The 13326-nt window shown below is 46.4% G+C and overlaps 1 protein-coding gene across 4 annotated transcripts in view; it reads right to left on the bottom strand.

The window, feature by feature from the left end:
- cacna2d4a (calcium channel, voltage-dependent, alpha 2/delta subunit 4a) overlaps positions 1 to 13326 on the bottom strand; it is a 591407-nt gene that overhangs the window by 426094 nt on the left and 151987 nt on the right. For all 4 annotated transcript variants that reach the window (XM_038781413.1, XM_038781415.1, XM_038781414.1 and 1 more), the window contains one exon: positions 799 to 877. In XM_038781413.1, the coding sequence (XP_038637341.1) occupies positions 799 to 877 (79 nt within the window). The remainder of the gene's footprint in view (positions 1 to 798; positions 878 to 13326) is intronic.

Here is a 13326-nt window from a genome sequence, read left to right as displayed (position 1 = left end):
ATAAGCAGAAACATTTCCAATTATTTCCCATTGTTGTGTTCACACAACTTCCATATAATACCTGTACATTTTCAACTGAAACAAAACATCAATTTAATGGATATATAAATTTGTGTATGTTCGCATGGCTCAAAAGGAACAGAAGAAATAGTTTTGTCGGGAACAAGCTGGGAGCATATACCAGGAAACCGTTCACCCTCAGCCCATGAAACTATGCTTCTTAAAATTGACAAACAGAAAATCAGGGACTGGGGAAGAGAATGTTCCATTTTTGTTCCTGGCTGGTTCCAAGGGCACTGAAGCAGAAAACACCAGCAGAACAAAAGTGGAAATGTGGGTCCTTTTTTCACTGATATTACAGTACAGACACGTTCAGACACGTTATAAATTCCAATGGCCAGCTTATTGAACACAGCTGAAGGACTTGCTCGATAATTTCAAAGGGCAGTTAAAAGTCATCCTCCTTGCCCTGAATCTAGTGTTACATATCGGCCAGATCAGGTAAAGGCAGCATATTTCCTTCCTGAAGGATATTAGTGAACCAGTTGGATTTTTACAACAACCCAGTGGCTTGACCTTCATTACCTTCACCAGGTAATTGGTAACAAGGCATTACCTTCACCAGATTTTTATTTCTGATTAATTTAATTAATTGCATTTAAATTTCAAGCTGCCATGGTGAGGTTTGAACTCATGTCTCTGAATCACTAATCTAAGGCTCCCCATTACTAATCCAGTAAAGTAAGCTCTATGCTACCGCACTCTACAAAATTAGCTGCTTAAAGACAAGTTTCTTACCTTTGTTGTTACATGCTATCCATTTAACATATTCTGCAAATGTAACCTCCCGGCCAATCAAATACGTAAACACACGCACCTATCAAGAGATAATTAAGCTTAGTGATTTTAATTCGTTGCAAAGTACTTTAATTTAAAAGACAAGAGGTTTGTTTGGTGTTGATCCTACCATTGCAGGTCTAAATAGATCAAAAAGGTAATGGTTAATTCCTGGTCCATAATTTAGTAAGTCAAGCTTGTTCTGCCAATCCACTAACTTTCTATTGATTTCTCTCCATCAGGAAATATCCATCAGTTGCCACCTACCTGATGGTCTGACCAGCCTTCCATTGATTCAGAATACAAGGTCTATGTGCACCAGAATGGTGTACAAATAGACTACTTCTTTATTATGTCCTTTAATTTGGCATCAAATTAAAAATATTATTAAATAAATGGTGCCAGGGCAGCACAGTGGCCAAGTGGTTAGCACAACCGCCTCACGGCGCTGAGGTCCCAGGTTCGATCCCGGCTCTGGGTCACTGTCCGTGTGGAGTTTGCACATTCACCCCGTGTCTGCGTGGGTTTCGCCCCCACAACCCAAAAATGTGAAGAGTAGGTGGATTGGCCACGCTAAATTGCCCCTTAATTGGAAAAAATAATTGGGTAATCTAAATTTTAAAAAAAAAATGGTGCCATGGGCCAAGTTTTAAAAACTCCAAAGTTTATTATGGAGTCCACCTGACCTACAACCTTTATGGTGAATTTGGCTAGGATGAGCACAAGAGCCTTCCTTTAAGGTATTATTCAACAGACATCTTTGACGCTTTTAATGAAAAAAACAAGCTTTATTCTGAGAATTTAGTTAACATTTGTATAAACACACCAGTAAGAATTATCAATTACAAACAAAAAGACCCCACACAGCTACAGAAATCTATGTGTGACCCTTAATGAATTCCCCTTAACTGTTCCAATTCAATAACAAAATCCAAGTAAAATGAGGATAGAGAGGCAGGAGAAAAAAAAACTTCTGTTCTCTGTCTGAGTCCACAGCAGCTAAATGTGAAAGTGAAACCAAAAAACTCCCAGTCACAGCTCAGCTCCACCCACACAATGACATCACTGAAGACATGTGATAAGACAAAAACCTTTCTTAAACAGACACTCACATGACACTGGAGAAATGTATATAATTTCATCTTTTCAGATAAGAAATAAAGGCTACAACATGCTGCAGTCGGCATCAAATACTGAAATTGTATGGCTAGTTTAATGCATGAATCTACTCTCCTCTGATGACCTTGGCATTGTTGGGTAAGTAAAGACTTGGAATTAAGTGAAAAGGTGGCAAATTTTATACCGTCCTTCAACTAAGAAACCCTCGGTCTCAGCCTTATATTATTCATGGACTGCAATATCAAGCCCTATTCTGGGCTCTGCATTGCAAATATAATGGGTTTTGCAAACCAATCCTGGATTCCACATTGCACTGACCTATGTATGAATATTATGCATGTGAATTGCTATCTGTGCTTCAGGACAAATTGGCTGGAATTTTCTGATCCTGCCCACTGCAGGACTGGATATTCCCACCTGAAGTCAGCGGACCTTTGGCTGGTCTGTCAAATTTTCACTCCCACCACAGATGGGACCAGAAAATTATCAGAAAAAAAAAACTGCGCAAAAAACAACACATATATTTACACATGAACATCTTCATAACAACTGTGGCCTTGATTCCGCCCACCCCCCCCTTTAACCGACATATATATTTTACATTCTCCAATATGGCCATGACACATACTTACACTTGCATTTATTGGTTTGGGCCTCAGTTCGCCCCTGTCTCCCCCCTAAACACCCCGTACAGATACAAGGATCAGCATAGTATTGAGTCCAGGATCAATGTAATGTACAAACATTTAAGACCATAAGACATAGGAGCAGAATTAGGCCATTCAGCCCATCGAGTCTGCTCCGCCATTCAATCATGGCTGATATATTTCTCACCCCATTCTCCTGCCTTCTCTCCATAACCACTGATCCCCTTATTAATATCCAGACTTGGGCTGACAAGTGGCAAGTTCCATTCGTGCCACACAAGTGCCAGGCAATGACTATCTCCTATAAGAGAGGATCTAACCATTACCCCTTGACATTCAATGGCATTCCCATCATTGAATCCCCCAAATCAACATACCATTGATCAGAAACGGAAGTGGGCCAGCCATGTTACTACTCTGACTACCAGGGCAGGTCAAAGGCTGGGAATCCTATGACGAGTAACTCACCTCCTACCCCTCCAAAGTCTGTCCACCATCTACAAGGCACCAATCAGGAGTGTAATGGAATACTCTCTACTTGCCTGGATGTGTGCAGCTCCAACAACACTCAAGAAGCTCGACAGCATCCGGGACAAAGCAGCCGCTTGATTGCTCCCCCTTCCACAAGCATTCAAATCCTTCACCCACCAATGAACAGTGGCAGCTGTGTGTACCATCTCCAAGATGTACTGCAGTAATGCACCAAGGTTGCTTAGACAGCACCTTCCAAACCCACTACCATTACCATCTAGAAGGACAAGAGAAGCAGATACCTGAGAACCCCACCACCTAGAGGTTTCCTCTCCACGTCACTCACCACCCTGACTTGGAAATACATCACCATTCCTTCACTGTCACTGGAGCAAAATCGTGGTACTCCCTTCCAACCAGCATAGTGGATGTACCTACACCTCAAGGACTGCAGCGGTTCAAGAAGGCAACTCACCATCACCTTCTGAAGGACAACTAAGGATGGGCAAAAAATGCTGGCCTAACCAGTGACACCCACATCCCGTAAATGAATTTAAAAAAAGGCAAGAACTTATCTATCTCTATCTTCAAGACACTCAGTAACTTGGCCTCCATAGCATTCTGCAGCAATGAGTTCACAGATTCACCACCCTCTAGCTGAAGAAATTCCTCCTCATCTTTGTTCAGCTTAATAAAATTGGCTATCAGCTGCAAATTATATTGGCCCTAGACCCAGCAATATACTTTTACATCTGTACCAAACGTCTACTCAGCTTTGAGACAACTCAGGCTGAGCCATTATATTGACTACAGGGTTCACATTTTACGTACACTTGGCTTCACATTGCATCACCTTCATGCTCGTCATGAGAAGGACCCTGAGCTTTGTTAAAATGATTGCATACTATAAACAACCCTTCCCTCAGCATATACTAACCCAGACCTTGAAAATCACTAAACATCAAACATCACATTTAGCATTTGGCTGATCCCGGCTCAGAATCACACCATTACTCGACCTGTGCATTAAAACATTGGGTTTAATAACATGCTGAGAATTCTACAAAATCTAGAATGGAAAGTCTACCAATTCTGGACATGACATTTCACCAACCCTGGACTCGACATTATGCTGACCGAGATTGAACATCACATCAGGTGTTATGTCAATGCTGGACACATCATCATAATGAGTATTTCTTTCATTCTCGGGATTTGGATGTTGGAAGCCAGGCCAGCATTTATTTCTCATCCTTAAATCCCCTTCAAAACATGGTGGTGAGCCACCTTCTTGAATTGCTGCAGTCCATGTGGTGTAGGTACAGCCACAGTACATTTTGGAAGAGAGTTCCAGGATTGGATTCAGTATAGTGGAGGAAAGGCGAGAGAGTTTCAAGTCAGGATGGTGTGTGACTTGGAGTGGAACTTGCATGTGAAGATGTTTATTCAATGTGGTAGAGGTCGCAGTTTTGAAAAGTGCTGTTGAAGGAGTGATCTTGGTGAGTTATTGCAGTACACCTTGTAGAATGCATACATGACTGCCACTGTGCATAAGTGGTGGATGGAGTGAATATTTAAGGTGGTGGATGGGGTGCCAATCAAGCGAGCTGCTTTATCCTGAGTGTTGTTGGAGCTGCACTCATTCAGGGAAGTGGAAGGTATTCCATCACCCTGACTTGCGTTTTGTAGAAGTGGACAGGCTTCCTGCATTCCTCCTTTACATTCCTGCAGAATTCTCAGCCTCTCTGACCTGCTCTTATAGCCACTGTATTTTTATGGCTGGTCCAGTTCAGTTTGTGGTCAATGGTAACCCCAGATTGTTGGTAGTGGAGGATTCAGTATTGGTCATGACATTGAATATCAAGAAAAAATGATTAGATTCTCTCTTGTTGAAGATGGTCATTGCTTGGCACTTGTGTCCCAAGTTTGAATATTGTCCAGGGTTTTTATGTCATATGGTCACAAACTGCTTCAGTATCTGAGGAGTTGCAAACGGTACTACGCCTTGTTCAAGCTTCAGCAAACAGCCCCACTTCTGATCTTATGACTGAAGGATGGTCATTGATGAAGCAGCTGAAAATGGTTGGGCCTAGGACACTAACCTGAAAAATTTCTGTAGAGCCTCCTGGGACTGAGATGATAAACCCCCACAACCACAACAATCTTCCTTTTTTCTAGATATGGCTCCCACCAGTGGACAGCTTTTCCTCTAGTTCCCATTGACTTCAGGATTTCAAAGGTTCCTTGTTGCCATATTTAGTCAAATTCTGCCATGATGTCAATGGCAGTCATTCTCATTTCACCTCTTGATTTCAGCTCTTTTGTTCATGTTTGGATCAAGGCTGTAATGAGGTCAGGAGCTGAGTAGCCCTGGCAGAACCCAAACAGAGCATCAGTGAGCAGGTATTGCGAAGTAAATGTACTTGACAGCAATGTTGATGACACTTTCAAGATGATCGAGAGTAGACGAATGGGACAGAAATTGGTCAGGTTGGATTTGTCCGACACACCTAGGCAACTTTCCACATTTCCGTGTAGATGCCAGTGTTGTAGTTGTACTGCTTGGCTAAGGGCACAGCTAGTTCTGGAGCACATGTTTTCAGTAATCTTGCCAGAATGTTGTCAGGGCCCATAGCCTTTGCAGTATCCAGTGCCTTCAGCCCTAACTTGGTATCACGTAGAATGAATAGAATTGGCTGAAACTGACATCTGTGATGCTGTGGACCTCAGGAGGAGGTCAAAATGTATCATCCAGCTGGCACCTCTGGCTGAAGCTAGTTGAAAATGCTTCAGCTTGTCAAGAAATTAATGAAAACTAGAATTGTCTACTGCCTCAGATGAATACAGGGTAGAATAGAGAGTTTTAAATTGATTATTTACATGCTAGTGCAGAAGTACCAGATTCAGTGCCAGTTTCCATGATCAGATTAGAGGTCACTGACTTGCAAAGTTGGTAAGAAAGAATTTTGTTGACTTTTTCCCATGCTCATAGTACGGATGTCTTGATTTCAGAAAATACTGTTCAGCCTGGTTGGCGGATGATAGCTCAAATTCTGTCTGTAAAAGGAATTATTCCTTATAAAGATCAAGATTTCAGTAGATGCATACTATTGATCAATTTGTTGTATAAGGTCAATAAGGCGAATTGAGCACTGCCTATTGATCCTTGCAGTGAATTAAATGATCTGACCACGGATATAAGCTTTAAATGCTTCTCAAATAGTGGATTTAGTTACATCAGGGGTTGTATTGATGTCTAAGAAGAAACCAATCTTTGAGGAGAAAAATTTTATAAATTCTTCATCAGAGAGAAGAACAGGATCAAAATGGCAAGTACGTTGAAAGGGCAGATTTTCAGGAAAGCTCAGTTTAATCGACAGGGGGGCACGGTCAAATATAACAAAATATGCTATGATATTCACAGGAGACTAAGAGCAAAATAAGTTTACTATCCAAAAGAAAGTAATCTATTCTTGAATAAGACTGATGAACTGGAGAGGAAAAAGAAAAGTCAGAAGGCAAAAGAAAACGCCAAATTTTTGTGACCTTGTAGACTTGTAAAAAAGGAATTAATACTAGAAGCTGATCTAGCAAAAGAACGTGAGCAGATTTGAGGCAGTCAGAGAAGGACTTAAAATGTAACTGAAGTCCCCACACAGAACAGATGATGATTGTACACGTTAGGCAGAGAAAAATTAATAAAAATCTACTGGAATTCTTTGGGGGATGTAACCTGTAGAGTTGACCAGGGAAATGGGGGGAAGGCGGGATCAGGGTATTGAATTTGATGATCAGCCAGGATCATAATGAATGGCAGTGCAGGTACGAAGGGCCTTCTCCTGCTTCTATTTTCTATGCATGTTTCTATGTAAACTGAGCATCATCCCAATGTCATGCACACAGGTTGACCAGAATTATTTGTTTACTAAATACGAAAAATACAATCACCTTGGAACCATGAGAATCTGCTATTATGTGTGAAGAAACAATTGGGATATTTTTATGAATCAAACTTGCACCCCATGATTTAGAGTGAAATTTGTACTGAAAGATCTGCCCCACCCACTCTCTAACTGGGTCTAAAATAATCTACATTGGGCAAATTGGTCTGTTGAAAAAAAACAAAATTAGCCTTACACTTCTGCAGGTAAGAAAATACCTCACTGTGTTTCACAGGGTGGTTCAACCCTTTTACGTTCCAACACATACAATTTGAGGAAACTTTGGACATATTAGACAAAACGTTCTTGGGGATCATTACACAACAATGGAAAATGATCCAACTGACCAAATTGAACCAACCAAATAGAAACCAATCACAAACTGACAACCTCTGCTGAATGAGCAGCCAAAGAAAGAAAAAGATAGGAGTGATAAGAGAAAAGGAACAAACAGAGATAAGTCACCAACACCAGCCTTCCCCCAAACAAAAGGCTACGTCCACCCTTCCTCATCTAAAGCTAGGTGCAAACATAGTCATCTTAAGGATAACCCAAAAGAACTTTGGTCCAAAACCCCATCGAGAGCAAAATAAAACACAAGTATCATCCTCAGGTCCAAATACCAAATAGCCCAGTAATAACATTAAAAATTGGCATACTGAAACTAACATCACAATTAGCAACATCTTAATCCGAGTCCTTCAAGCTTCGCAGTAGATGTTAATATTGTATTACCATCAATCGTTCAGCATTAGTAAGACGCTGTGGACAGCAGTGGAAGGGAAAACAAAAGCCTGAAAAAGAGAAAAAGCCATTTCCCTCAGCTGAAATCCGATGGAATGTCAGCAGCCTATCAAATAGATCAATTAATCAACAAAAACCTATGTTTCGCGTAATACAGGCGTGGATTCTACTCCACTCGCCGCCAGTAGTGGAGGTCCCGATGCGGCCGTTCTGAAATTCCGGTCCCACAGCAGCAGCGAGCTACACGACCCACACCAGCGAGTCATTTGAACACATTTGTATCTGATTAACAGGCTGGATATCTGGGGCAGGATTCACCGATTTTGAGGCTATGTCCCCAGGCTGGCGTGGGAAAGGTGGCATTTTACGCAATGTTCTGAGGCCGTCGATATGTCATGCGGCGTACTCTCTGAGTACACCTGTTTGGAGGGGGCGGAGCATCGCAAAAGCGGCACAGCCCCCCCCGATTCGGTCCGGAACTTGGATTCTCCAGCCGATTACCGAACGCGATTTCGACGTTGGCGACCAGAGAATCCAGTCCCTGATTCTCCATGCCTCCGTGATGCTCCAGCTCTCTTGGCTACGATTCTTGCGGGCATAGATTTTTTTCTTTATAAATTTAGAGCACCCAATTATTTTTTCTCCAATTAAGCGTGGCCAATCCACCTAACCTGCACATCTTTGGGTTGTGGGAGTGAAGCTCACGCAGGCATGGGGAGAATGTGCAAACTGCACACAGACAGTGACCTTGGGCCGGGATTCAAACCCGGATCCTCAGCACCGCAGTCGCAGTGCTAACCACTGCACCACATACCGGCATGTGATGCGGGCATGAATTGATACAAGTACTTTTAAGCATGGCCCTGATGGGGTGAACCTCGTGGTGGGTCAAGGGGGTAAGAATTAAACGTTGGTACCCCCAAAGTCCATCGGAGGGCCCCCTCCCCACACAATGCAAATCTTCAAGGACACGATGGATTGTGGGTGGTGTAGGCCAATATCCTGATTAACTGTGGATGCCAAGATATTGGCGAAGGTGCTGGCGGCAATTTTGGAGGTTTGCCTCCCGAAGGTGATAGGAGAGGATCAGACGGGGTATGTGAAGGGCAGGCAGCTCTTCTCGAATGTTAGAAGGTTGTGAAATGTGATCATGACCCCGACCAAAGGGAAGGAGATGGAGGTGGTGGTGACACTAGATGCAGAGAACGCGTTCGACTGGGTAGAATGGGGTATTTGATGGCGGTTCTAGATAGTTTTGGAATTGGGCCGAGGCTTACGGCGTGGGTACGGCTGATCTATAGGGAGCCGATGGTGAGTGTTCGCACGAACAACATGAGTTTGGGTACATTGCTCTGCATCGGGATACTAGGCAGGGGTATCCTATGTTCCCCCCCCCCCCCTCCGCTGTATTGAGAGAACCACTGGCCATCGCTCTAAGGAGTTTGGGGTTGTGGAAGGGGATAGTGAGAGGGGAGATGGAACATAGTATCCTTGTATGTGGATGATTTACTGCTGTATATCTCAGAGCCGAGTATGTCAGTGGGGAATATAATGGGGCTTCTCCAAACCTAGAGAAGAGTGAGTATTTTATGGTGTCCCAGCCAGGATTGGGGGCGTGAATGGGGGGGGGGGCTGCCATTTTGTAGGGCGGCAATCCACTTCAGGCCTCAGGGGGTGCAGATGGCACGTGACTGGGAGGTCCCCGTAGGTATAATTTTACATGTTTGGCGGGGAGGGTGAAGGCCGACTTGACAAGGTGGTGCAACATCTCTCTGTCGTTGGCGGGCCGGGTGAGGGCAGTTAATATTAAGTGCTACCGCGATTTTTGTTTTTGTTTCAGTACCTAAGTCGTATTTTAAGGATGAGGACAAGGTGGTCACCTCGTTTATTTGGTGAGGGTGGGGGGGGGGGCGTGTAAAGTAGCCAGGGTTAGGAAGGTGGTCCTGCAGAGAGGGCGACAGGAGGTGGGGGCTGGGCAGTCCAGATTTATTATATTATTACTGGATGGCGGAAGCTGAGAAGGTGCGGGTTTGGGTCGTGGGGGGAAGATTACCTGGGGGTACGATTGCGAGGCTGGAGGGGTTGGGGGAGAAGTACGGGTTTATGCAAGAGGAAGGGATCAGGTACCTTCAAGTCCGAGATTTTGCGAGAAAGGAGTTCCCAACCTTCCCGAAAACGTTGGCCCTCTCTCTTTTGGAGACGGTAGGGTGTTGGAGAGGTGGGTGGGGTTGGTGATCTATGGGAAGGTTTTGGAGGATAGGGTGTCCATGTGAGGAAAATGGTGCGAGGTGGTGCGAAGCGTGAATGCCTCAACCTCATAAGAGACGCTGGGGCTGATACAATTGAAGGCTGTGTATAGGGCGCACCTCACAAAAGCGAGGATGAGCCGGCTCTTGGTGGGGGTGGAGGATGCCTGTAAGCAGTGTGGGAGGGGCTCTGCAAACCATGTACATATGTTTTGGTCCTGCCCGAAGCAGGAAAGGTATTGGAGGGAGGTCTTTAATATCATCTCGCGGGGGTTGCATGTGGACTTGGAGCCAGGTCCCCTGGAGGCCATTGTTGGGGTGTCTGACCGGCATGAGTTGCAGGCGCGCGCGGGGGTAGACTTTTTTGTCTTCACCTGGCTGATCGCTCGAAAGGGGGTCCTGTTGGGGTGGAGCTTCTCCGCCCTGTGCCTTGGCATGGCAGGAGGACCTGCTGAAAATCTTCACTCTGGAGAAGGTGAAGTTTGAGCTAAGGGGGCGAAGGAGGGTTTCTACAATTTCTGGGGTTTGTTTATCATGCACTGTCGGGAAGATGTTGCCATTGAACACTAAGTGGCGGGGAGGGGTTTTTGGCGTGTTCTGTTTTTTAAACTTATTTTGGGAATTTGTGAGTCAATATTTCAGGCTGTATATTGGTGGGGTTGTTTTGCTGTTGCTTCTTTGTTTTTCTTTTGTTTGTGTGATGAAAATAATGAAAATGTGGCGAATAAAGAGATGTAAAAAAAACATTGCAAATCCTGCCCACCCAAGCCCCCTTCATTAGATCACACCATCAGAACCCCCCCCCATAAGGGCCCCATATATCAGAGATGTCCCCATATCAGATACCCCCATATATCAGACTCCTCCATTTAAAGAACCCCCCAATCAGTCCCCCCTGTCTGGAAGCTCAAGGGCAGCTCAGGCAGAAACAGTGAATAATCATTGCTTTTTCACTCACCTGGGGGGGGGGGGGGGGGTTGGATACAGAGAATGACAGTGTTCGATCGTCCAACACCTGCTGCCTCAGACAGAAGTGTAGAAAGCAGCAGCTGTTAGTTCATAGAAAGCTAAAACACATCACAAGGTTTTCAAATCCCTGAAATCCCCTGATCTGCGAGGCTTCTGATCTGGAGGGGTCTAACGGAAAGGTCTGTGGGGGAGGGGGGGGGAAGAGGGTCTGGTCACCCTCATGAGTGCAGGCTGTAGAGGGGAAGCCAGCAATTCCTCTGGTGGGGGGTGGTGGATGGTATAGGATGCCCTTACTTATCAGCGGGCTGGCAGGAACTGCTTTGAGGGGTGAGACGAGCCCAGCTGCCGGACCTCGGTGTCAGGCCGCCCACTCTAAATGGCGGCCTGATAGCAGGATTTGGAACGGAATCCCAGGACATAAATCTGCATGGCAAGGGTGAGTGGTTTTAGTGCCAACGCAGACCAAGAGTGATTCTACTGCAGCAGGGGGTGAGGGTGGTACGGGAGTAAGGTGTTGTGGGGGTGGAGTTGGGGGTTGACACACCTGCCACGAGGAACCGCAACTCAGCGGGTCTCACTTCCTCGCCCGCTGCCGATCACCACCTCGGTGACTTCCCTTTCCTCCGGTGCGCCGACCACGTCCAGGGCCGTCTGCTCTGCCATGATGAGTGGTCGCAGGTCCGGCGGTCCCCCTCCTGCTCCCAGCAGTTATATGCGGCCTTCCCGTCGGGGAGTGGGTGGGGGGAGTGGGGGAGGGGGGGGGGGGGGCGGTTGGATACAGAGAATGACAGTGTTCGATCGTCAAACACATGCAGCCCAGGGGGTGGGTAGCTGGTGGTCTCAGTGGCCAGGGCACCCAGCTATGGCGGCTTTTATGCATGCCCGCATGTGGTGCAGGGTGGGGATTCGGCCACCTTCTGGGTGCGGGGGATGTCAGGTTATGGGGGTTACTGTCAGGGCCACAATGTGCCTACACACCCTGGCCACCCTGAGGAGGATGTGAAGTTTTTCATGGCAGTGCTGACCGGTCCAGGCAGTGTTGCCCACGGCGCTGACGGCTGTTGCCACGTGCGCCCAGTCACGGCGAACGGCAGCAGCTGGCAGCCTCCTTCCTGGGCCGGGTTACAAGGTCATCCTCCTCTCCTCCATTGCGTCCAAGAGGGTCATCAGTTCAGCATTGGTAAACCTCTGCTGCTCTCCTCACTGCCATTTTGTTGGCTGGGATGGTGTATGTGGGGAGTGAAGTGTGCATATGCGGCTGCAGCTTGTCAGCCTCCTGAGTGTCAATCACGGAACCGGTGAATCTGGCACCGTTTCTGCAACAGGAGAACATCGGGCAGGATTCTCCATCCCAGGATGGCCGCAATGTGTTCCCTGATGGGAAGGAGAATCAGGCATCAAGGGAAAATTGGGATCGGCGCCTGACGCTGATCCAAACATGATGCTCCGACCCTGCACTGACGGCATGAAGGACAGCCACGATGCTTGCCAGCAGGGGGTATCAATAAATGCAAATGGACACCATGGGGTACCCGCAAGGGACCCCTGCATTAGGGGGACACCCCAGGAATCCCTGTAATAAGGGGGCCCCTGTATATAGGGGACTCGCTGCCTAAAGGAACCCTTCCACAGACCCCACCCCACACACCGACACCTCCTAACATACGAGTTCCCCCCCCAATAAAAGGGACCCCTGTCTGGAAGCTAGACAGCAGTGGGAACCATTATAGCTGTAATACTTACTTTGCAGCTCCACGTATCCATTCCACAAAGGAGAGCAGCTGTGCCTGCCTCTGGTTCCCACGGATCCATTAGTTTCAAGCCATTCATAGCTTTCCAGTAATGGTCTGTGATTGACAGCTTGTAAAAACAATACACAACTTTGATTCATTCATATCCTTTCACGGTTCAATGGCCTAAGGGGTGAAACCCCAATGTTTGGAAACATTGGGCACATTAAAGAGATGTAAACACTAAGTGCATTCACTCAAGTTGTGTGGGGTGGGGAAGGTGAGAGGTGTCTGTGTGGAGTGTTCCTTAGGTAGGGGGTTCCCAGGGGGAGCGATTACAGGGATCCCTGTGGGTGCCCCCCCCCATTACAGGGATCCCTTGGGCAGAAGGGTCAGGTCAGCCCAGTACTTGTGGGTAGGGTAGATACTGAGGCAATCTGGGGGTGGTGGGCTGCTGTATGGTTGGGGAGGGGGAGGAACGTGACAGGACCAATTTGCAGTGTGGGGGGGGGGGGGGGTGGCTGGCTGCAGGACCTTGCTACCTGCTAAGGATGGCAGTCCAATACCGGGATTCCCTGGGAATACCTTGTATTCCACACCATGCATAAATTTGCATGGCATG

The sequence above is a fragment of the Scyliorhinus canicula genome, chromosome 20, assembly GCF_902713615.1.
Source record: "Scyliorhinus canicula chromosome 20, sScyCan1.1, whole genome shotgun sequence".
In the NCBI taxonomy this organism is placed as follows: Eukaryota; Metazoa; Chordata; class Chondrichthyes; order Carcharhiniformes; family Scyliorhinidae; genus Scyliorhinus; species Scyliorhinus canicula.
Note: the sequence above shows the minus strand (reverse complement) of the source record. Positions and strands in the feature narration are given on the sequence as shown.